Consider the following 26,666-nt stretch of genomic DNA (forward strand, 5'->3'; position numbering starts at 1 on the left):
CCCCTTTTTACAATACAAAATTTCTAGTTGCTGGCTGCAGGGGGAGACAGGTCCTCACCGTTTCTGGAATATCATTATTCCAGAAAGACATTCCAAAGGAATCACTGGTACTTGTGCTACGTAAGATATATCTAGAAATGACCTTTTGTCACACCACTAGAATTCCATCAACAACTATGTGACAATAGATGTTACCAAGCACTTACACTCTGGCTGTACCAGACGGACAAACTCTGGTAACTTCCATTCATCAAGGACCTGGGCCATCCAGGAAATCAAGAAACAGTCCCTGGAAAGACACTCATACTCAGAATTCAAATGGATAAATAAATTTTTAAAAAATGGTTATGTAGTTAGTCATCATCACTTTGGGAGCTTAAAATGACATGAATTCAAAGTGGAATGTGCAATGCTGGATCCAAGTCCTTGTGGAGGTGTAAAGGTGCTGTTCTAGCTTCCACTGCCAACCAGTACACTGCTAAATTATGTTCTGTGCTGGAATTATACCCATGTGCTCTGACCATACAGAAGATGCTACAGAAACAACACTGAGGACAAACGCACAGAGTGAGTGGTATTACACAACAGTGTTAGCAGGCCTTTACAGGCACTTGCACTAGGGAGTGACAGAGGCTGCAGAACCTGCTGGAAATGCCAATAAATCATTACAAGCACTACTCTTAAGCATCACTATTAGGTAGCTTAATGGTGTTATCACAAGGAGGAAAATTTACCAATATCTAAATTCTTCCGTGTGGGAGTAAGGCATATCTGAGTAGCTTAAATATCCCAAAGCACTTTCAATCCAACAGAATGGACAGCAACCCCTTTATGTTCTGTCAGCAAAATGGACTTGGATCAAGGGCACCCTCAGCAAGCTGGTACAGTCAACACACTGGAGGAAAAGGGATACCATCCTAAGGGACCTCAACAGGCTTGAGTGGGTTGGGGGTGGCAGAGGGGTCTGTGCAAAACTCAGTAAGTTCAACGAGGCCAAGTGCAAGATGCTGCACCTGCAATCAGGGCAATCCCAAGAACAAATCCCAGGCTGGAGGATGAACAGATGGAGAGCAGCCCTGCTGAGAAGGACTTTGAGTGAATGAGGGCCTGGACATGACCCAGCAATGTGCACTCACAGCCCAGAAAGCCAAATGTGTCTTGGGCTGTACCCAAAGCAGGGTGGGCAGCAGGGTGAGAGAAGGGATTCTGCCCCTTTGCTTTGCTCTGGTGGGACTTCACCTGGAGTGCTGCATCCAGCTCTGGGATCCTTAGCACAGGAAAGACATGGATCTATCGGAGTGGGCCCACACAAGGCCACAAAGATGATCAGAGTGATTGAGCACCTCTCCTGTGAGGAAAAGCTGACAGAGTTCAGGTTGTTCTGTCTGAAGAAAGGCTCTGGAGAGAGCACAGAGCTATAGTTCTAGTACCCAAAGGGTGCCTACAACTGGAGAGGGACTTTTTACAAAGGCATGTTGTGACAGGACAAGGGGGAATGGCTTTAAACTGAAAGAGGGTAGATTCAGATTGTACATTAGGAATTCATTCTTTGCAGTGCTGGTGGTGAGGGGTTGCCCAGAGAAGCTGTGGATGCCTCATCCTTGGAACTGTTCAAAGCCAGGCTAGATGGGGCTCTGAGCAACCTGGTCTAGAGAAGGGTGTCCCTGACCACAGTAAGGGGGCTGGAATCGAGGTCCCTTCCAACCCAAACTGTTCTATGTGATTCTGACTTCACATGTTTCTGCTTTTGATGATTTTAGAATAATCAGGATTGTAAGCAGAATGACTGCTTCTCCTAGCGCACGTGTGTACGTTAAAAACTCTAATAGTCAGGTATTTTTAAAAAGACTGAACTGCTAGTTAACCACCTTAAGAGACCAGTATATCCTTGTTAAGTTATTAGACAATATGGTTTCTTTTTATTTTTTTATTTCATTTGTTCTTAATTTTTCTTTGTTGCTGGTTTTTTTTTTGTTTGTTTTAATACAATTAAAGATGAACTCCACAAGAAAAAGCAGAAAGAGTCCTTATGGAAAAAAACAAATATATTGAACACATACCAATCAAATGGTACAGATATGGGACTGGCTTTGATTTCAAAATTTAAGTAGAAATAAAAAAGATGTAATGCAACAGCTGTTCAATTTCCAAGTCTAAATAGGCACTGTAAAAAGACATTTTCGCTTTTCTCCAGCACATGTTCCTGTCTAAATGCCCCCACTGTAATCAGCTCCTAGGATCCCAACCAAAAATAAAACCCAATACTGGGAACATAATCTTAGAGTAAATGTTAATATCCATCCACCCACCCTCTTAAAAAAAGCAAACAAAACAAAACAAAAAAAATCCCCCAAAATACAACCTTTCAATGCTGCTGTTTTGACCGGAGCAGAATTGGAGAATTCATAGAGGTTCAAAAGCACCCAAGGCAAGTAGTACAATATAATTTGTTCACTAACTTGTATTGGAAAGGAGATTAAAAACATTGAGATCTGCATTGTGGTACATAAAACTGTTGTCCTGAATAAAGAGAAATCTTTCAGAAAAGTTTTACAACTTGGTGGAAGTCCAGGACCCAGCTTTAGGCATCATTAATTCACGGGGTTTAATTATGACTTTGTTATAACCACTTTCATATACTGTACATCTACCCTAGTTGGATCAGTGTTGGAACTGCTCACCGGTGTCCCTTTGAACAACTGTAAACTAAACCAAAGTATGCAACTCCATAGGAAGCTAGAGATCAGGTGAATATACAGCCAGTTATATCTCCCCTGCTTCACGCTCCTCTGAGCTCCTGGGCTCTTCCGATCGGCCGTTAGCGCTTTCGTAGGAACGTTTCTTGTCTTTGAAATCCCGCGGTGACCTCTCCCTCGAGCCTCTGTCTTTATCACGCGATGTTCTATCCCGGTCTCTTGAACGCTCTTTGTCTCTGGAAGATCTTTCTTTAGAGGATCTGAAAAGTGCGGTGTGTTTGGGAATTCAAGTTAGACATGAACTGACAGCTATCAAACAGCACTTAGATTTTATGTTTTACTTCTTCTTCCAACCCAGCTTTAGATTTATATAAACAGATGTGTCTGAGAAGACATCAAATCATTCTACCCTTCTCCCTTTCCTACTTCCCACTTCAAACGACAAGTACTGTGAGGTAGGATTTAATCTACATTTATTACAGAGCTCAGACTAAGTTCAGTGTGCTTCACTGCATCTCTCACTTTCAGCCTCCACCTCCAAGTTCACGTTAACTGGAGACAAGTGGAAATGCCTCATCTGCAGCCTCTAGTTTAAGAGCAGTGTCTAGCCTTTTTCTCAAACTATAATTTACAAACTTAAAAACCACATTTAAAAGCAGGAGTTTTGCTTGAAAGTAGAAGGAAATTAACTTGCATAATTCTGGAAGGGAGGCTCTATATGACAAATACAAACCAAATCTGGAATCTGTTCTACAATCATATTTTGTTTTAAGAATTAACCTTGTGTGACTTTGAAAGGTTGGGGTAGTGCTCTTTTTAGATATTTTACTCTGATAAATAGGCATTTTCAAAACCTTTATAACGAAAACAGGAAAGACCTATTTTGTTAAACAAACTATGTAGTTTTAAACTAAATTAGCTACCTGTATGGGAGAAAAATGGATTAGACATCATCCTCTGTATTCCCTTACTATTCCTATATTCCCTCCATTTAGATCTGTTTTTGAGAAACATTCCATCTGTATTTTACCATGTACTGCAATCACAAAATGTTCTAAATCAGACTTAAACAGAAAAATCTTAACAGCTAGTCAATCATTTCCTAGTAGAAAAATCTGGTACTCTGGGCAGTGAGACTGTACTCTCTCGAGTTACAGAAAGCTACTGTCACTTCACCTCCAAGCTTCAAAACTAAGGTCTGCAAAATGCTCCTCTACTAATTTCCTTTTGTACGCTTACAAAGAAGTGACCTTTCACATTAGTTGCTCATCTGAAAAGATGACTTTCCCTACAATGTAGTGTCTTGCAAGACAGTACTTGCCAAAACCACTGAGATCCACAGGCATAACCCTATTCCACAAACAAGTCACAGAAGAAGAGAAGCTACATGCCAAATAAGAGCTTCATCCTGGAGTTAGGACAACTGTTTATCAAGTATCTTATGCCCAAGTCCCCTGCAGAAGAAACAGTGATTTGACTCCTGAAATAATTTGAACTATAAGCCCAGCATGTGTGGCCATTTCAAAACCTGACCTTTTATGTTCTTGCAGGTCAACAATTTCAAGGTTTTAAGACTAGGCACCATTTCACTGTACTGCTCATCAAGTATGCCACAGTGGATAACCTATACAAGAAAGGAATCCTGCTTATGAGCAGACCTCCCTACCAAATGCCTTGTTGTGCAATCCCAATTCTTTTAAGTTATGGTCACCTCATTCATGTACAACAAGCCAGCTAGTCCTTGGCAGCAGACAGCAACTGAATCATTAAAAAGCAATAGCCCCAGCCTGCCTCCTGCAGTAATCTTTCCCTGAGAGGTCCTTGCAAAGCACAATCTTCTGATACAGTGCAAAAAAGTTTATTTTCAGGCATACCTAAACTTACTTTTATCTGGTGCAGTTCATGACAGATGGGCTCTGCTGTTGGGAAGAAGAGCCCAAGGGAAAACCTGAATGTACAGACAGTAGGATGACTGCTGATATCCCTGCAGTCAAATGAAAATCAGCTGTTTCATTTTCTGTGCTGCACGAAACTGGTATTATCAACTTGGCACCAATACTCTGTAGCATTCATCCAAAACAGAAATAATATATAGCCCTGTTTTTGTTATATAAAGAAAACAGAGAATAAATCACTCTAGTGTGTCAAATCATAAATATGCTGAAGTTGTAACTGAAATCTGAAACACTCAAAGTGTGCTGAAATTACTAAGTGGTAAGCATAAACTTAATTTAGTGTGAAAACTCTCAGCGTGTGTTAGGAAAAGCCATTTGATTCTAGAGCAACACTGACCTCTTTTTGGAGCTGCGTTCTCGGCTCCTCTCCCTGGAGCTGTGCCTGCTTCTGTGATGGCTGCGGCTCCGGCTGCGGCTGGTGGAGCGGGACCTGTGGCGGTGGCGTTTCTCACGGGATTTGGATCGAGTCCTTCTCTTCCGTTCCCGCGAGGCTGAGCGAGAGCGGTGTCTGCGGCGATCTCGGGACCTAGACCTAGGGACAGAGAGGGCTTACACCACGCTGCTCTCCCAGCCACTCCCACCAGCGTGCTGTGTACATTATGCACTCTGTGTGTAAGCACATCTGCATAGAGAATGGCCTGCGGTGTTCAGAGCCATTGCGGTGTCTGAGTCACAGGCAAACAGACAGGGGAAAGCAACATTAGAAAGGCTACAAACTCCTTTTGGACTGATGCAGACAATTTTATAGTTAATTCATGACTGTATGGCTACAGCATAGCCAATTCAGGCTCCTGAAAGCAAATAAAAATATGAAAAAAATTCTACTTTACATTTTAAACTAGTGTTTCTATCAGGCAAAGAAGAACTTAATGATGCAGTAACAGGGATTGTCTGCTAGAATCAATGTGTTATGATGTTCTTTAAAAACTGGACTATATTGTTTCCCAGGGCTACAACAACAAAACTAATCTGGAATGTTCTAGACACTATACAATTTTTTTTCCTCTTCTCCATACCTCACTGGTGACCTTCAACTGTGTAGATTTGAAAGAACACTCATACTATTTACGGGTGATCTGATGAGTTAACCTGGTGATTAGGGATTTTGAAAACATGGGCTATCACCAAAAGGTATTAGCCAGAAGCTTTTGTAAAGAAAAAGCAATTCTCTGTGTTTCAAGTGTTACTTGGTACATGAAGCTGCATTGTAATAGCCACAAAATAAATGTAGATGTACAAACTCAGTAGCATGGTGATAAATAGTGTACAAACACACAGAGAGATGACTATGTAACAGAAAGCTTTGTTTGTAAAGATGGACATCTTAAACTAACAGTGCTAGACAGACTTAAAATGTTCCAGCTCGTGAAAGGCTAACTTCACCACTGGTATTGCTTGTCTGCAGATTTATATACCTTTTGGCATGCTTGCTGTGGGATCTGGACCTGAAATAAATGGAAAATAGTAATTTTTCTTAAGATAATCTTACTATCATATAAAGTGCAATTTAGTAATAATAAACCAGAATAGTTGACCTGCTACTGTATTTATTTCAGCAGCAAGTATTTAAAGGCCTTTTATTTGATGTCAACATCTTCGTAACATGTTTATCAGGAAACACATCCCTGTTTCATGTTGGTTGGGTTTTTTAAAATTTATTTTTGAGACTACTCTACTAGAAGCTCAGAAGATTATCTAAGCAGTTTTTAAACTTGCATCCCTCCCACAGAAAAAGCTTGCAGTTGAAGTCAGTATTCCCTTATTTCCTGACAGGTAAATAGTACCAAACTGCAACATATTTCAGAAATTGACACTGTTAACCTCTGAAGCATAACACCTCGAGAGAACTGCAGCTCAGGTTCCATTCCACTCTAGCCCCACCAGGCCTGGAAGGTGCTATTTCACAGAAGAACAGGGAACTGCTTTCCTTAATCACATATTCAACTACTTCCAATAAGGAAAATTTCTATCATCTCTGAAGAAAATTGCTAAGAGATGTAAGGAGTTCATATGTGTGTAAGGTCACATCTGTCAGATCTCAAAACAAGGTACATGCCCTTGTAGGCCACTTAAGGCCTACACTTAAAGGACCTTTGCTCAAATATGTAAAGACAATAGCATCAGTAGCTTCTAAAAAGGCTTTTTATGAGAACAATTCCATGTTTTAAGATTTAGAATGAAATTCCATCTCAATCCTTCTAAGTTTCCAAGGAACGCACCTATTGTAATTCTGCAAATTTAGAAATGTTTATTAACTATATCAGAGTTTTCTTAAGAAACATAAATAGGTCATACTGTACATGCAATTAAAACGTATCCCCACCTCCTTAGTTTCTCCCTTTCTTCTCTTTCCCTCTCCTCTCTACGTTTCAGACGTTCCTGATTTCGTTTCTCCTGTTTATCAGCCACAATCCTCTGAAATCAAAAGAATATGTTAAGTTATATTAAAAAATTTCTTACATGAAGGTGCTATAAAAATAATCTAAAAAGGTAACATTCAGTTCTCTCCCTCAGGCATAGCCCCTTTCCCTTGTGTATATTATTCTCACTCTCTTCCTCAGTATATATACTTATTTTATTTTTTTTCTTGAACAAACAGAAGTTACAGCAAAAGAGCTGCATGTAGGTGTTACACGAAGACCTGAAATATGCAGAGTTAAATATTAGATTTTTAATAAAGGGGAATTCATAACAGTAAGTCACGCCTTTAATTGTGAGGTTTCATGCCAATCCTATCATATTTTGGACACTGGGGAAAGGCAGAAAGGACTCAGAACCAGGAGAGTTAATTGTTTCTTAAAGGACTTGGTTGGGCCAACACCTAAGTTTTGAGGTTTCTTGTTTCTGTATTATGACTGTGGGAAAAAGTTAGAGCAGCTGCTTTAGCTGGTCGCCCCCAGGGTGAACTCACTACTACTGGGGACAAGGCACGCTCAGTAGAGGGCCCTCAGATGTGGAACTCACAACTGGAGATCTGGCCAAACCCAAGTCTTGCCACCTTCTGGACATGATGCAAGAAATTCAACTCTTTGTAAAGACCTTCTTCTGAGAGGTGGAATTGCCCCAGCAGCATCTTGATTAGATCTCTGAGGAGAGCTCTGAGGAAGGAGGGGATAGTTATTGTTTTCTTTCTTTACTAGCAAAGCACTTTGAAAGATTAATTTATTGATGCTTTGGGAATGTGAAATAGTTATCCATGCTTATTTTGCTCCAAATGGTGTAAATAATTAGTTATTTCAACCCTTTATGTCAAATTTTATCTCTATTTCCTTGTACAATATCAGCAATTTAACTACAAGCAAGGTTTCTAGTTCAAGTGACTCTTTGCATAATTTCATGGAGGGATGAAAGGAAGCACACATGACCTGTTCTAAGCATCTAAGATTTCAGTTACACCAGCCTAAACTGCCAACATCATCAACAGGAAGAGTTGGGTTCTCCAAAGGGTAACTCACAGTATCCATGCAAGACAGATGGAATATTACAGAACATAAACCAAGCCAATTTATTCAACTCCAGTAGCAGCAATTTCTGCTCTTAGGACTTCAACCAATTTAGTTACTGTCTTAGTGATTTCTACAGTTAATAATGCTTAATTGAGCTGTGAACTCCATAATTTGTACATTAAGGTCATAAATGGCATCAGTGTTCAAATCCATCCTTTTGAAAACTGGAAGTCCAGAATATCATTCCAGTAAGTCTTTCTTCCAGCATATGATTTCTGGTCAAGATAGGTTATAATATTCCAACTGGACTTCAAATGTTCAAGCTATAGAGAACATGCAACCTCCCCATAACAATTATTTCTGACTTAAGGATATCCATAATTTGGTATTCCCACTTTGGATAGCTACAGCCATGAACTGCTGGATTCTATTCAAAGTAATTTCTTAATCTTTGTCCAGGTAAACTAAACAAATTGAGTTTTAGTCATTCACCATACAGCAGGTTGTTTGAGTTCCAAGCATTTCTCTACATTTTTTGGAAAACTTCTCCAAGTGTTATCATCCTCCTTTACTTTTACTCTTGTATTTTCAATGGTCTCCTTATTACTTTTAGTCAATCATCTGGCTAAGAGCTGAGTTCATTTGGCTATCTTCTATGACTGCTAAGTATGTTTCAACATTGCCATTGTTCATTTGAAATACAGCTCTCTATTTGACAAGGAGATCTGAGATCTTTGTTCCCAAGATGCACTACTGTGAATGCATGTTTTAATCTACCCCAGTTCAAAAGAGGTCATTTTACAAATCCATCCAGGTAATTGATGCTAAATTAGAATGTTTAGTGTTTTTAGGCTAATGAAATCCCAAAGTTTAAAGTGATATGAAAAAAATTCACACACGAAGAGAGAAATACTCCATTAAGGCTGCCTGTCAAATAATTAAGTAGCTCACACACACACACACAAAAGTTAGAATGATTTACCCTGAGTTCCTCAAGCTTCTCTCTTATTTCAATAAATCCCAAATGTAGTTTTCCTCCAAAGTGATCAGCAAGTCGTCGGTCATTGTCATGAAGACCAAGATAAGCTGAGCACACTTCACAAACCCGTAGCTTCTGCTGCTGAAAGCTAGAGGCAGGCATAGAATTCCTGTATACTTCCTAGAAAAGAAAAACATTTGCTGTTACTTCAAAATGTACATAAACTCAAGGACGCTTTGACATTTCACTAAAGATAGACTACAAATAACCAAAGTAAACGTACACCAGAACATCCTTTAGTTAATTCACACTATTCATACATCAACTGTGGCACTAAGATCAAGGCATGTTTCCTTTAAAAACATGTATTTAAAAGCAGGACATCTGCAATTGGTTTTGAAAGCTTAAAAAGAAAAAAAAAAAAAAAAAAAAAAAAAGAAAGTTGGGTAATTACTACCTGAAGATTGTAATACACAGAACGATGAACAACCTGTTCATTTACAACAATGAATACACATTAACACCACAATTACTGTGTTGATGTATGATGAAAATATGACATCAGTTTTAATTCTGAACCCCATTTAAACCAGTATTAGTTTCCCGAGAAATCTGTCTGCATTTTAGAAACTGATTAAACACATTATCTGAACAAAATTTACCTAAAGACATTCAGACAACAGACCAGCAAGACTGCCAGTAATCCTTCTGGGTACTATTGAAACAATTGCAGATACTGATTTCTAGAAATTTCAGTATCTTTGCGTAATACAACATGGAAAATGTCTTGGTGAGTTCTGTCACCTGAACATTACAAGGATCATTTTGACTTTCCTGATACACAAGACATGAACTCTCTTTTAGTGAAGACAATGGATCACTTCACTGAAGCCTTTCCAGCACGAGGGATTGCCACAGTAAGAGCTGTGAGACCAAACCAGGTAAGTCAGTGCAACAACCACAGCCACAAATGTAGTGTCCACAGATACAACTGACCAATACAGCCAAACTAAGATAAATGCAGCATTTGGGGAAGGAAGCATAATTTTAATGGTATAAGAGTGTATTGAAGGATAAAACCTTTAACTGTACAGGATGCCACAAAGCCATTTCTTTAGTTTTATATATACCAATTAACTAAGGAATTGACAAAGATGTCATGCATTACACAGAGGCCAAGCAATTTAATATTTGACCCGGTCCTCTCCATCCCCCAAGTCTTACACAATCAACTTACTTCTGCTTCTCTCTTCTTTACCCGAGCCTTCTCCACTTCATCCATTACTTTTTGAGATTCTTCCACATTCCCATCAGCTCCAAGCTGTTCTACTTTGGCCAACAGTTTGCCAATTTCTTCATTCAATTCGTGAACTCTTTCAGCCTTAAAGGACAAGAAAAGACTTAACACAGAAAATACTTTTAATTATGGAGAACAACCTGAACTAATACTGAGTTATGATATGCAAAATTACAAAGACAGAATTAAAAGAAACACACAGAGAGAATGTCTCCAGTTAAAAGTGAAACAGAAAATGCCTCTCTGCAAAAAACACATAAAAAGGCTGAGTTACAAGTCTATGTAAAAGTCCAGAAGAGAATTTTGTTCATTAAACTTCAAGTAATTCACACTACTGTCTATACCAGTAATGAAAAATTAATATTTGTACAACCATTCCTCCTAGCATTTGCATATATGTGCAGAAAAATTACAGGGTTTTTTTTTCATTCAAAATGATCTAGAGAAAAGGACATTAATTTTGTTTACTTTATAAATGAAGTTTGGATCAAAAAGTTTTAAGAATTACTAACATTTCTACAGCATGAATTCAGAGTCAAGTTTCCTGAGGTCAAAAATATCAGAGAGGTCTCTTCCCTCTCATCTTGTCTGTGCTTTAAAGGCAGATTAAGGAAGGATAGAGAAAATGTATTACTTTTTCCCCCTCTTCAGTATGAATTCTCAGATTTGATATATTTTCAAAACTTGAAACTGGCTCCTTAGAAAAACCAGCCACCAAAAAGACAGCAGTAACTTGTCTGACATGCTTACTTTAGCTGCAACTTCAGCACTGATCTCTTCTTGAGTTTCTGCAAGTCTTTTCTTAGCCACTTCTGTTCGCCGGTCGCAGTCTGCAATAAATGACTGCAGGTGGTCCATTGCCTAAAACATCAGTAAGAACAAGGATCAGTGCTGTCAACAATATAAATATTTCATTAGCTGTAAGGCATCTTCCATTTATTAAGGCTTCACTTTCACAAGATTTTATTAGTGATTTGTGAAACAATAATCTACTGGTTTATGTTAAAAACACATTCACACAAATTATTTTAAAAGTTATAGTCTACACATTGTCATAGTTTCTAAGTATTTGCAGAAATTTGGAAGTGAATCTGTCTTAAGTCATCTCAAAGAAGAAGAAGAAGAAGTAGTGAATATTTCTAGTGGCATTAAAATGCTTGGAAGGCTATTCAGGATCACTTCACCCAGCCATTACATACAATACTGAAACTTTTTTCACTAGGGTTTAAGTAGCTATGTTAACCATCCCTCCAAATAACAATTAAAAAACCCAAATCCTTTTGTCCTAGCAAATACCAGCTTCCTAGTTGGGAGTTCAACACAAACTGTAGTGTACAGAGACAGAGTATATGACTTGTTATCTCCAATACCAAATTACTTTCTTTGTTAAGTGCAGAATTTAAAACTATCTTCAGAGCATACATAGCTTTAACATTTGCCTGCTATTTGACAACACTAACTTCAGCACTCAGGTTTATCATACTCTGAGAGGCTGTTAACAGTTATACCTATAGATGACTACCAACAGAAATTACCATATAGTCATGAAGAGGCAAGTATCTTTCATGTAATTGTGCCAAGGGTTTCTCTCTTTATAAAATTGCTTTTCAAAAGTCTTCCTTCAGTCTGTAACAAAACTCAACATCTGTTGCTCAATTTATCCACCCAAACTAATGTTCTCTCTCTACCATTAAGACAAAATACATACATCAAGCTCAAAGAAGAAATCCTGATCTTTGGATGCTATTTCATAGTCTGCCCTTAATGCCAGGTCATGCACTTTGAGGCATTCTCCAAGGTCCATTCTCTGAAAAGACAAAGGCAATGTGGTTTAACATTTCAGAAGTGTTACAAGGAATAAGGTTAGCATTTCCTTTTAACAGTCAGATATTCTGAAGCAAGTCATCTCCTCTGTGGTAATAAGAGTTTAACAAAGATATGCATGAATCAAGAAATAATAACGGCAGAGAATGAACAGCTTATCATGATGGCTGTTTGCATAGCAAAGTATCATTAATGTCCTGCGAAAATGCTATTTTACTGGAAGTTCAAAACAGTGACTGAAGTGGAACATCATGTATTGAACTTGAACAGTTGAGTAGAGCCAAGTTCCATGAAAATAACCAGCAATTAAACAGCCAGATTCTTGACCTGAACCTGTCTGCACACTCCATGATAATGTGTTCCCATTACATTCATCACCCAAAAGAGCTACAACCATAGCACCACTGTAAATGCTGCTTAAAAAACATACTCTAAGCATTTCAAGTAAAACAACCAAAAATCAATTCCCTGCAAAACATTCTGCAAACGAGGGAAGATGAGCTAATGTTGGACTATGTTCCAGAATCAAGGAAGAAAAAGTACAGATGATTCACCTGTAATCTAAAACTGTTCTAGAAGGGGCAGGAAGGAAGCATTAATGTAAAAAGTAAGTAGGCTGCATCACTTATTTTGCATACAATGTCACTGAGCACAGTGCCCAGAATCTTACTGGGTAACAACTACCATTTTAAATTTGAATTTTGCATAGGAAACAGCATAAGAAGTTCTAATTTAGTCTGTTCACACCAAGTCTGGTGATCAAGACAGAGATGTGTGCACTTGACAAAAAACAAAATTTAAAAACTCCAGCCACAAACAACCACCAAAACCCCCCAAACCAAAAACCTAAACCACCACCCAATTTGTAATGGAAACTAAACTGAGTGAACCCAAAGCAGCCTCTCTACAAAAGCACAGAATGATGTATAATCACTGGAAGTGATTGCTACTTACAGCACTTAAAACAAGCAGTTTCAGTTAAGTCTGCTCTTGGCACTGCTCACTTAATATTAAGAAGAATTAAACGTTTCTTAACATTGAAAGCATATGATGAAAATTGAACTATGATGGAAAAAAGTTATTACTGCTGTAGTTAAATAACAATTTTAAACCCAAATCTAAAATGATTAATAACTTGCATTGTGAGTTTTGTAAATAGAAGATGAATGGTAACTCAGAATGTGCTGCAAGCCAAATGAGTGAGGGTTTTATTGGGTTTTTGTTTGCTTGCTTTTAATAAATAAAATACTTGGATTTTAGTAAACAATCCAAGCCTCGTAAGTATAGTAAAATAAACAAACTCCAATTATTTTAGTGTTCTCAGATTTTTACTAAGACTTCCAGTGAAATCATTAAAGTATCTTTTATGAAAGCAGTTGGTTTATTTAATAGGGAAGTTTCAGCTAGAGAAAAAATCCCATATCAGTAAAATAAAGAGAATTTTGAACTTGAAAAGGTTTTCCATAAACTGCAGTTATTTAAACCTCCTTCAGCCACCAGAAATCTGTTGTCTGCAAAACATTAGATTGCAATAGGGAACATCTGACTGCAGTGATAAAGGAAAAGATTAGCTTTTCCTTTTGCAACTATACAGGACCTCAGCAATTTTGTTAACTGATGCAAATCCACAAAGACCTTGAAGCTGAGTAATGTATTACAGATGTTTATTTCCAAGTCATGTTGACATTATTTAAACTGAAGCATTTTTTCTGGAAAGTACTTAAATACTAGGAGAGCAATGTGAAAGAACTTTTAAAAATTATCTGAAAAATAGACACTTGAAAATTATCCTAGAATTGTGAAAAGATTGACTTCATGCTGATTCATCTCTTGTACTGAGTAAGGTCTTTATGTGAAACTCAAAGTCAATTCTGTTTGAAGTAAGGCATTTAAGTTATAAATGCATAGATAAGGTTAGTGACACACTTCAATAGGTCTGAATACAATGAGAAAAAGCCTGAAACACATCCATCACAGTACAAAATCCTCTGCTATTTTAAGATGCTACTGCACACACTTTGAACGAATGCATGAAATGAAATTCCATCACACACTAAAACCCCCCAGAATTCATGTAACACTACCACTTTACATGTGTTTTATGCTTCTCTCTCTCTCTATTTGGATTGGATTTAGCCTCCACAAAACAGTATGTTTTTCTGATTTGTTTGCCTCTTTCTGGAAATTGTAAATCCAAAGCCCAAAAGGACAGTAATCAGTCTGAGCCAGCACTACTACTGAGAAACATTCTGTCCTCCCCTTATCCCTGTGCTGTCCCACTCCATGCTGGCTCATCTGCCTGAGCTGTTGAACACAATCTGGGCAGTGACTGGGTAAAAAATATCTTAGCAAACCAAACACAGAGGCAAATTTTTCTACCAGTGTACCTTTGTCCAGCTTGTTGGGCAGCTATACAAACAATGTGCTGACAATATGTAGGGGGCAAGACAGCAGTGGACTTAAGAAGCCGGGGTCTCTTACACTATCAAGATGGTAAATTCAAAAGCTGTTGAAAACCTTCAGTAATGTTAGTGGAGATTTTGGGGGACAAGGAGTATGTTAGAGAGGATTCCTTTTTTTTAGATACCTCAATCACAACAGAAGGAATTTTGGCTCCCCTTCCCCCCTTTGACCTCACAGGGTGGCCTGATAAATACTGACATGATGTAACAGAGAGCAAGAAACAAGCAGGCAAAATAGAAAAGGATTCTTTATCATTAGTTTTGTTGCTGAAGAAATTATATTGTTGTTTGAACTCCTCCTTAACGCAGCCTATACTAGTCCTGGGTAATCCTTTGAAAGTCTTCACAGAAATACTACTACAAAATGTCTTTCATAAAAGTTCCATTAGCAAACCCCAGTGTAGAGATATAAAAAAATCTACCACGTTTAAAACTCTTAAATAAGTTTGCATATTAAACACAAAAACAGGCTACAAAGCACTTCTGCTGGTGTACGTTATGCAACATCAGGCAAAGACAACTCATCTTGGGGATGATTCATTACTGTCAGAAGTCTATGCTGGATCATGACTGCCAAGAACCTTAACAAGCACAAAGCAGCTTGTAGTATAATTTGGCTCTTGGGTAGCTGCAAAGTAGATGGGCAGCAGAGGAAAATGGACAGAAGATACAGTAAGACACATTATTTTCCTTTTCTACAAGTCCACCTTGCAGTTAGGAGCCAAGACATGTCTTCCCCCCAGAGGCAAAGAACAAGCATTGGTAGTCTGCCACTTAAAGATCAATCACATTTGAAACAGAAGATGGCTAGGGGAGAGTCATGTTCAGACACTGAGTTAATGGAAGGCTTAAAAAGAACAAACTCACACTGTTTTTCACTGTCAGTACACTGACTTTCAGGCAGACTTACACTACTTAAAAGTGATTTACAGAGCAGTTCAGATGAACAACACAAACAAAGGTGAAAATATCCAAGTAGGATAGACATAACTGATGTTCACTGAGTAAGGAAACCATGCTTTGGGTCTTTTTGCAGTTTTTCTGCACTTTTACTGAGATTAAAACCTGGAGAATAGCCTTTATATTTGGAGACTCTGTATTGCAAATAGAAGAGTCTCTTATTGCTGAAGATTAGACTAGGTAGCCACATCCTTTTGTTATTGCTGAATTCTGCTTAAGAAACTAGTGCCTTCTATTACTTGAACATTTTCTGCAATAGTTTTTTATTTCTTTATGTTAGATGGGCAATTAAAGCTGCTTGATTTCCCAGAGCTGAGGTTTATAAAACTGGTCTTTCATCCCAAAAAGCTTTGTATTGAAATTATTTAGTAATAATTTTTGTCATCCCATCCACAAAATAGATAGAATAACTTTGGTATAACAAAGAAATATGGATTACACACATTTTGTTTGCGTAGTGCTGCTTCAATCAAATCAGGTAAAAAAAAATTACCACATGAATTAAGTATGAGTTGAAAAGGAAGAGCTGGTCAAGGATCTGGCAATAGATTGTAGAGTTTATGTGCTAAATATATATGCATTCTGAGTGGCTGAAAAATAACTAAATAGGAAACTAAACTCCGATGTGATGCTGTTTCTGGAACGTGAAATTAAGGTGGGCTTCCCCCCCCCCCCCTTTTTTTTTTTCAGATTCTGAGCTACCTACCTACCCACCTACCTATCATTTTGGCACTTTTACAACTGCTGCGACTTCCCTTGACTTCAGAAATTTGATTATTGAAAATACTCTATACAGACTGCAGAAAGAGCACAGAAAAGCTAAAGGTACTTAAAACACAAAGGGCTGATGCTGAGCCAAATGTGGCACAGTAGCACAAACTATCAAATACTTCTAAAAACAGCAGGTATCTTTGACAGGTTTTTGAAACAAGACACTCTGGGCAGTGTTTATGTAGATATTTCTTTTTAGATACAAAGATACCAAAGCAGTTCACATTCAGCAAGACATTTTTTTGGTTGTTTGCTTAGAAAGATCTGACATTGCTGAAAAATTGATATTGGAGAAACCAGATCTCTTCCTTTACGAAACTGTCAAGGCACTACCAGGGTCTGTGTGAGAACACTTACTACTGATAAAAAGAAGCTGAAGACAGACTCTTTGCTGAAATCTTCCTTATTATGGAAGTCATTCTTCTGCTGCACTAACAACTTTATTTTAGGAGGGGATTTAAGCTCTCTGACTCCACTAAGTTAACTTTTCTAGGACTTCACTAGCAGGAAAGAAATGCTGAGCAAAATAAAATGCAGAAATTATTACTATGAAGTCCTCAGTAACCACTGAATTCCAGGTAACTTCTTAAGTATAATACTTTTAAAAAAGGACGTTTCTCCATGTAACCATTCACTCACTTCTAAAGACTTCAACTTCTTAGAATAAATCTTCACTACCAAAACTATCAGCAGTCCTTCTTATTATTAAATGAGATACTTCAGTGTTTACATAGTATTTGTTCTTACTGCCTGACTGTAAAATATATTAACACTGAGGCTGATAATCATGCAGAAAGTAACAACCACCCCTTCACCCCAATAAATTAAACCCATTAAAATGGAATGTGGTACAATCAGTTCACCTTCCTGGTGCTGGCAAAAGAAATTTAAGAATACATTTCAGGAGAGTGACATGATCACTTGAGAGGACAACAGTACACTTTAAAATTCATTACCACTGGGCTGAAGGCTTCAAACTGAGGTAGCTTATGCAAGCCTAATTTAATTTGATTTGCTAAGCTGAAGCAGTTCACATGATTGAATCAGTCCTGAACTGAAAAGCTGATACCCTCAGACACAATGCCTTCTAACAGCTTCTAACGTTTTTTCTAGAAGCACAACACAAAATCACAGTCAAACCCCAAGAACAAGTTTTAAGCATGTATATAGTTCCAGAGCCAGTGGGCATACTGGCAAATAAATCAACTACAGATTAAAACTCCTTACTAACACCTATCTGCACATGTGTGAACTATCCAAACTTCTCTTACAGAGTAAAATGAGACACAGGCAGTACATTCAGTGAGCCTAAATGGATTCAGGCCACTGTGAGAGGGATACCCATGGGCAGGTGAACTCCATCTATTTCTAGGCTCCACTGCCTAGATACCTTCTGACTTCAGTGCAAGCTTCAACACCCACCTCCTCAGTTGAAATCTAAATTTAGATGTCTTAATCTAGAGCTGAATTCCCCCCCTAATAAGATTAAAGTTAATCATGTATTCAAGTATATTGCTAAACCAAGGTCTTGATTAACATGGTTTTAGTCAGTAAGACTCCTGAAGAGCTGCATGCAATAAATTTAGGAGCATCTGAAGATATGCTTAAATGCAGAGAGAGCCAACAGAGCCTGTTTTCAGGTCTGTAATAAATAAAATGCAAGAAGCAACTTTTCTCAACAAATACACATAAATACAAAGTTAATTCACTGAGCAGATAGTTTCTGAGCCATCATTTGCAAGACCATGTATATGGTATTTGTGAAACTTTTTTCACCCCGGAAGCACGATCAAGTTGATAAGAAAGCCAGATTAATGCAGAAGTTTTGGGATTTTCAAAGACAGCTACTGGGTTATTACTGTTCAGGATACTGCTACTTAATAATAGCCTTATTAAAGGTATTAGTTTTAAATCTTCCCACCTTGTAATTTTCATTAGTACTCTGCTATTCATTCAGAAATATACAAAGAGAGAGAAAACATACACACCTTATAAAACCCTCAGAAGACAGTGCAGACCTTACTAACATTCAGAGAATATTGCTTAACAGGTTTGTACCATTATGGGGGAGTCATCTGACTCCTAGGTCTGCAGCTTCAGTCCCCAATCTCATAATATGCATAAACAAACATTTTTGTAAAGAAAAAAACCCAAACACACAGAAACAAAAACCCACCCCAAACCAAAACAACCAAAAAACTCACAAATCTTATCATTGGTGATCATTAAGGGTAAAAGTAAGTGTTAAACCTGTAAGACTAAAAAAAAAATAAAAAATTGCTAGCTGTAAGTAGGAAAATTATTCAGCGTCTCATCAGCCAAAGTTTATGAATTCTTACTAGATTCTCCTTATAAAATTTTCAGCTCAAAATGAATGAGCAAACATTTAAACCACTGACTTATACATGCAAACTGGTGTCCAAGTGATCATTAACACAGTATCATCTACATCAGGCAAACACTTCTGACTGCTTGACTTGAAATTTCCAAGTCTACAAACCCAGCCACTTAGTAGCACAAAAACATAGCCATAAATAAAATTCCTAAACAAAAAGTATAGACACACAACCTTTACCAATACATACTGCACCGTGAGGAACATGGGTTTTGATAGTCAAGGGAAATCAAAGCCCTTGCAGTGTTTTGGGAATTTGGCCGCTAAGGGAAAGAACACACTAAAGTAACAGGGCCTACTCATATGAGTCACTTTGTCTTGTGCTATCTGTGAATGTCCTCCTTGAGTGCTTTTGAAAGAGTGGGTGGACTAAAGATGTACAGAAGTCTGCATTTTCCAGACAGGAACAGTAATGAACAGTACTTAGGAATTGTAAATCATCCTGTGACACACAAATAGAAAGCAATTCATACCCAGTATTTTACTGATAATCTAGTCAATGTAGAGACTTAACCTCATATCCCCAGAGAACTTACTCTTTCAGGTGCATTCAGGGACTTGAATTAAAAAAAAGGTCACTCAACTTTTGTTACTACAGGTCTTGAATGCAAAGATGAATCAAGCTCTTCCTAATCAAAACTCTGGAGAAAACTTCACATTCATTTTCTAAATGAGTGAAAAACTGTTCAGTAAGACTCCATGCTTCCTGCCCTTTCAAAAACTGCTGTTAAGAGAGAAGGTCCATTCCTGCAGATCTATGACCAGGTAAATAGCAGAATATCACGTGGCCTAGGTAAAGCCTGTCTCCCCTTTCTACTACTCCCACGAAAAGGATTGAACTGGTCACTGCTTTTCTGCACCCAGATTTATATTGTGGAACACATTTTCTGGTCTGATGACTAATTGCATGAGGAAGGAAAGGACTGATTATTCTCTAAAGAAGCAGTTTCATTTAGTACTCCAAGAGCTGCAGCAGAATTTGGTATGATGGAAGAAAACTTCCAGTGAGGTCTTAAACTCTGTCAGCTGCCCCAGCCTACATGACTGACCTGCAGTGTAAGAGGTGCTGCTGCATGACACCTACAACTTTTGTAGTTCTGAAGATAAACATTTCTTTACTCTCAGCTGTTAGAGATATCTTTGTTTACAGAAACTGGACCACAATGAAAAGCTCTCAAACAAATCTTTGACAAGTTTCTCCTTGTGGATTATGACCAATGCCTTTGTATGTTTTGATGGCATACCAATATGTCCCAGATCTCCCCCAAGCAGGAGTTATTTTGCTCACCACACAACCAAAGCACCATCCAACATAACAGATGGGTAAAAAGAAACTGTTCTCCCTTTACCCCCATTTTGTTTGGACAGTAATGCACAAAACAGTTCAAAATAAAACTATATACACATTGATACATAATACTGCTTCAAATAATTCTTCAGACAGATTTTCCAGTACCTATTTTCTCCAGTGCCAAAGGGTAACAAAACGTGCCAACATAAAAAAACTACTCAAGCAGCATTAAGAACAGTAGGCAAGTGGGACTCGGTGCATCATCATACTGTATCTCTCTACTCTTAATTATTCTAATCATCAAACATTAGGTTAAATAATCAGTGAAACATTACTCACTTGCCTTTCACAAAAAATAAGCTACCTTAAACAAGGATCACAAAGTAAAGCACAAGTACACAGACAAAGCTACTGGCATGTTTTAAAGCCCCTTGTTCCCTATGCTCAGGTAGTGGAATTTCTACTCCAGAAGTCAAACGAGCCCAAGTCAAATGAGTTACTAATATGCCATAAATGAAGATTAAAAGTTGCTTCAGAATTTATGACAATGGCACAGTAACTGGATATTGTACAGTATCACTATCATATTAAACGGATCCCAACTTTTAGAAAATCAATTATTCGAAATTTCAATTATTTTAATTAAAGTATTTCTGAAGAGAGAAAAATCTCTGTACTTCTCTATACAAATACATGTGGAACACTTTCCCACTACAACATGCATTTTTAAGGAAAGTAACTTCATAACTTTTACATGCAATACATTTTATTTCGTTCTGTTACTTGCAACTGTACCACTCTAAGGCCACTTTGCTATAGTGCAATTCACGTATGCAATGTTACGTGGCATTTCATGGCAGAGTAAATGATAAAATTTGGGTAATGATTACCATATAGAACAAAAGAACTCTAAAAATTAACTTCAGAATCCATACATTATTTATGAAAGTTCCTCTGAACTACCAGAGAGTGCTAGATAGTCGCTGAAAACCATGAAATTTAAGGAAATACCACAGAGAACAAATACAACTCAATTTCTCCACTTTTATCTAAAATAAACATGAAATTTAGCTACATACAGTTCCAGAGAGCACATCGTGAGGGCAGCAGTTGAGAAGGTGGCTCTTGCACACTCGGTCATCACTGAATTTGATTCGCTGACGGGTCGTGTCACCTGCAATATAGAAATCAGCACATTCCAGGTCAGAAATCTGTGGCAGTGAGACATGGTCTGCAGGCTACATGCAAAGCATTAACAGTGCCCTGTCACATACTGAAGGTCTATGGAAACTAGAAATCAAAACATTCTATGCTTCTTTGTCAAATAACACCAGAAACACAAATGTGTTTTAATGCTCTATAATGCTACTTAAAAATCCTCTCACACTTCCCCTTCAAAAATGCAGCAGGAAAAGTGCTTGAAACAAGAAAGTCAGTATTAGCTTCAAAACACTTTGATACAATAGCATTTGTTAAATGAGCTATATAATGCTCTGTTCAGACTTTGCATGAAATAGTGACGTATTTCTAGGCAAGAATTAGAATACCAAAGCAGCCTCATAAACACAAAATGATACACATTGAGTCTTCACCAAATCCCACCTGATACTCATTTTATGATTTTGCTCTTGGATGCAATGCACCCTTTAACATCTGATGGGAGTAGCATAGAGGTGGCAGAAGAATGATTTTAAATGCTTACAAACCTGAAAAGAAAAAATCAGTCAAACATATGGGCATAGCCTATATGCAAAATATTTTTGAGGTGTTTGCATATCTTCAGATGATAAACCTTTTTTCCTTTTTCTTCTACATGCTGTTTGTTGGGCTGGAACATCTTAATTGTATCTTCACTGTGGCAGGTTGCAGCTCCTGCATCAGCAGAAGCATCAACCTGCCCAGACACTGAGGTCCAATTGTAATAACCCCTCCTTGGAGCAAGACCTGAAGTCTTCAGAACAAAGTAAACAGCTGGTATTCTGGGGATGAGGGCTGAATATGTCTCCCTTTGAGTCATAATTGTCACTGTTTGAAATTCAGAAGAGAGATCGCTGCAATGGCTCTCTTCTCATTAAAACACAGGCATGATAAAACACCTCAAACTCTCTAAGGATGCAGCCTTTTTTTTTTTTTAACCATAACAATTTGATATGACCTCTTATCATTGAAAACCTACTGGTGAATTACTGAAGCAAGAAAGGCTGCTGGAAGAAAAAGTGGCATTCAGTGAGCTCAGATAGCAGCCTGTTCCATTTAATCAAATATTTTAAAGAGTGTAGATACATTTTGCAATTACTGAACTTTTTTTATGGCTTCATGATTTGAAACTCTAAACTAGATTTGAATCTCAAACTATTCAAGAAGCCATATTCATTACCGAGGTTAACTACAACAGAGAGGAATAAAAAACCTGTATCATTTTATACAAACACTGCTTGCTATTATGTAATCAGATTTTAAAATATCTGTTCTATGTATAGGATGCTAATACATAAAATTTTCAGATTACTATGTAAACAAAAGCTTTCATAAACAACACATGCTTAATTTGCTTGCAGGATACAACAGGTAAAACCTTTAACTCACACACCAAAGAGCTTCAAAGCAGTTCAACAATAGGTTTTCTAGAGGGCAACCTTACTGCTTGGTTATACCTACACTACTTAAAATTTAGAGTAATCCCTTTATAATCATGCCTGCTACTGCAGTAAAGAGTTTTGCACTTCTTTTTGTTTTTTTTTTTTTTTTTTCTTCTTTTTAGGAGGTGGATCTTTATTTTTTTTAAACACATAACTGCGTTTGTTCCACATTCATTAACACATCTGAAAAGTTATTGATAACTCACGGCTCGGCGAATGCGGGGCCTTTCTGACACTCCCTTGCAGATTGATGTAGGCAGGCAAAGATACATTGAACCTTTATAAATAAAACAAGGGGCCAGATTGTTCAGTTTGTATAGAATAATAGATTCTGCCAGCAATTTTAACACAGCATCTAGAAATACATGTTGACTGTAAAGATTCTTCTATATAAAGACACATCAACAAAATAAAGTATTTAAATAAAACCCCATGGCTGATGGCCTAATAGCACTAACCTATCAGGAGTCAAGGAGTTACCAAGACCAGAAAATTGCTGAAAAGCTCAGGTTCCTTAAGTAAAGTTGGAAAACAGTATTTTCACAGACATTACCTCCAAATAGCTTTTTTCACACCCCTACCACAACTAAGTACTGATACTACAGTTGAAAGTCTTTTCTCATCAGTGGCTAACATGATAATCACAACTACCAACCCGAGCAAGACAGACAGGGGGGAAAAAGAAAGTGGCAGCAGCTGATCAACAGCAGCCTCAAGAATACTTTACACATTTGTATTTTAAACATTCATTCTCTCTGCACTGTGCCTTTATTCAAGAATTTGAAAACCTTTTAGAAATGTTCCCTTACAAATATGATTGGGGTATTCACATTTTATTTTCTACGACATGCCATTTTATACTTTTGCATCTTTTTAATATATGCTGTTTCAGAAGGAAAAGTTTATCAAAAAGGAAAGGTGTCATATACCACATTCTAACAGTGACTGACTGTTGTGTCCCCCTGGCAGCTCATTTGCAAGTCTGATACCCTCAGAAGAAAGTATTTTTATTTCTTCATTAATTTTGTGAGCTCCAATATTCCTAAATAGTGCACACTTCTTGGCAAAGACAGAAGAGTTATCCTGCTGCTGACCTACAGATTCATCATCCTGAGTGGGTGATGGCCTGGGATCTACATAGATTGCTGGGGTGGGGAGGGAAGAATAAAATCTAAGGATTCACTATGAACCTGACACTCCACCTACAGCAAATGAGATTTCTGGAGATGCCTTCTAAGAACTGAAACAACACAAACAGATGTGTTCTTAAGCCAAGGACTTCTGCAATACAGCAGGTAGCCAAGGTGCTGCTTGTCAAACCCTAGGGAAGTTGATACCTTCCTTGTATTGTCAAACAAAAAAGTGAATGCTAAATCTAAACACTGAGTATAAAGAAAACAGCTTTATATATTCTGTAATAAGAAAGTAATACACCCAGGCAACAAGTAGCTGCAGTCACCCAAGTTTAAGAAGTATTTATGCACATTTATAGAGGACACTATCACTGATATTTCAGACCTTTTTGCAAATTCTATTTTAATAGGTAAGTAATTAAATTAGCTCAGAACAGCAGTTTATTTAACCCTGCCTCTAAAGAACAGCAGAATATTCAACTACTTGATCTTTAAGACTCATGCTCATTTAAAAAAATCAAAGTAATTTACCAGGGCATTACAGGAGTCAATATCTATTACTGTAAGCCATCCCTGTGCTTCCAATTTGATTTTGTCCCATAAAAGAAAAATCTTATGGTTGGTAAAATTTATATGGAGAAAAGACAAAGGAAATTTTCCCCAAGAAGCATCAGCTTTAGTTTTACTTAAATGTGCTCCCAAACCACATTTCTCTAAGAGATTACCTTCCTGGTAAATGGAGAACTGTGAAACAGAACCGAAAAGAAAAAAAGCAAAACACCAAGGAAACTTCTATACTTGCACACTTCATATCTTTTACAAGCACAAGGAAGCTGCACATAAGATACACAAATATTCAAGAGATTATGGCAGTAATGCAAACTTTCTAAAGGGAGTTTTCTGTTTTGTATAAAACAGACTGACTACAAAATGAACATCAATATTCAAGACAGTGCATACCACTGATTAGGGAACATCCAGAGGTTAAGCTTACAATATGCACTTGTACTACACAATTCACTTTGAACTCCCAAGTCTAATCTATTAACAAGCCACCACAATGTCATTCCTGTTCAGTATAATTTAATCACAAACCAGCAGAATGAACACTTATGCATCAACAATGCTTAGCACAGTAACATGCTTATAACAATGACTTCTTTCATCCAGAATCTCTTACAAATCTGATGTACCCTAATACAGAACTGCCAACAATCCCAAAACACTGATGAGAATTGCCCTTTATAATCCAACTGTAACCTCTAATTGTAAACCAGCGCTGCAATCCATGCGAAGGAAACAAAGCTGCTGACTTTCTGAATTAAGATACATTAACAAAAAATGGTTAAACTTCCACTCAAATTTTTGAAGCACGAGTCCCAACATGTTGGCAAGACTCAGAAATCTTTACTCAAGGAGAGCTACTAACTGGGTGGAGTAGGTGTTTAAAAACTGTATCAAGTTTCACACCCAAAGCAACCCCTGTCCAACCAGTATCCAACACCACTGTTTAACTTAGTCTTATTTATGCAGGCACAGAAGATCCTGTTCCTGCTGCACAGAGAATGGGCAGCTAATTCTGTTACTCTTGCCATTAACTGGACATGTTCTGATCCTAACACTTTCAGAACAGTACATATTTCTAAGCAGGACTGCTTCTGTTTTACATCATCACTGAAGCAACACTAATGAATGCAGAATGTAATGAAACCTTTAGCTAATGCATTACAAGTGGAACAAATACAGGAATGGCCTTCCTTGAGGTACGAATAAGCCCATTTGCTTCTTCATAAATGCCAATTCAGACAGTATCGCAAGCACAGAATAATTCCTCAAGTCCTTCACTGTTCCCGTCATTTTTAAGGTCTAAGCTATCAGAACTTTGTTATAACAAAGCCAGAAAATACAGACAGTTCACTAAACACAGTCATTGCTCTTCAAATCTGATCACTCCTGAATGACAAATAAAGCACCTTCTCATGAAGCTTGTGTCTTGTGACTACTCTCAGAATTCTCAGCTGATTTCAGTTCAACACTCTGGGGAGGTTTTCCAGAAATTCCTGTAGACGAGATATTTTTCTCTGCTTTTGCTGCTGCTATGTATTTGAAAGCAGAGCTGTCAGAAGAGGCTCTTGGCTCCCTAGCCTGGCTCTCAGCCTGGAGCTACCCAAATGGCTACAGAATCCTCAACAACCATCAAATTTTAATACACATACCACTGTCTACTTCCAAGCATGAAGCAAAGTGGAAACCAAAATCTACCTAACCCTGCAAATACCAACGTCAACGCTCAACCCACTGTTAAGAACATAGAAATTCTTCAATAATCCCATACTAGAACAAAGAAATTTAAAAATGGGTTACAAGCTCTAGATTACACCTCTGATATCGTGCAAAGGTGTGCCACCAAACACAGGATGACTAAAGTAAGCACAGGAGCAACACTTCAATGAGGACAGAAAAGCTGCACATTACTAACCACTACTAAGGACAACTGAAGCACAACCCAGAAAAAACAGTTACAATGTGAAGATGCACAAGCTTCAAAGGCAGAAGAGGATGATCTACAACAAGAAAAGTGTGTTTGCTAATAACAAGAAGAACTGAGTTAAAGACTTCAAACACAGCAGCTCAGCTCAAAAAGCTGGCAGGTGAAACAAAAGGAGGTGCTGACTGGTACTTCGTACATATAGCTTCTGTCTAAAGGCTCCAGAGATTTTTCTGCTAGTCACATAGCACAGTATTTACTAGGATGCCTGGGAGAACCTTTTCATGACCACATGTAAGTCTCAGAAGCATGCACAAATTCACCTGTCTC

The 26,666-nt window shown here is 37.7% G+C and overlaps 1 protein-coding gene across 12 annotated transcripts in view; it reads right to left on the reverse strand.

Annotated features, from left to right (window-relative positions):
* Positions 1-1,481: 1,481 nt before the first annotated feature.
* The window catches only part of LUC7L2 (LUC7 like 2, pre-mRNA splicing factor), a 32,057-nt gene continuing 6,872 nt past the window's right edge, over positions 1,482-26,666 (reverse strand). For 2 of the 12 annotated variants that reach the window (XM_062492258.1, XM_062492257.1), the window contains 9 exons: positions 21,156-21,250; positions 12,082-12,180; positions 11,124-11,234; positions 10,314-10,457; positions 9,080-9,256; positions 6,975-7,066; positions 6,067-6,096; positions 4,989-5,183; positions 1,483-2,956 (listed from right to left, as the gene is read on the reverse strand). In XM_062492258.1, coding sequence (XP_062348242.1) covers positions 2,764-2,956; positions 4,989-5,183; positions 6,067-6,096; positions 6,975-7,066; positions 9,080-9,256; positions 10,314-10,457; positions 11,124-11,234; positions 12,082-12,180; positions 21,156-21,250 — 1,136 coding nt within the window. In that variant the 3' untranslated portion in view covers positions 1,483-2,763. Of the gene's footprint in view, positions 2,957-4,988; positions 5,184-6,066; positions 6,097-6,974; positions 7,067-9,079; positions 9,257-10,313; positions 10,458-11,123; positions 11,235-12,081; positions 12,181-21,155; positions 21,251-21,678; positions 21,783-22,921; positions 23,297-26,666 lie in introns of those variants that run through there. The other 10 variants (XM_062492260.1, XM_062492268.1, XM_062492259.1 and 7 more) reach the window with 8 other exon arrangements.

Source organism: Cinclus cinclus, chromosome 4, assembly GCF_963662255.1.
Source record: "Cinclus cinclus chromosome 4, bCinCin1.1, whole genome shotgun sequence".
Classification (NCBI taxonomy): Eukaryota; Metazoa; Chordata; class Aves; order Passeriformes; family Cinclidae; genus Cinclus; species Cinclus cinclus.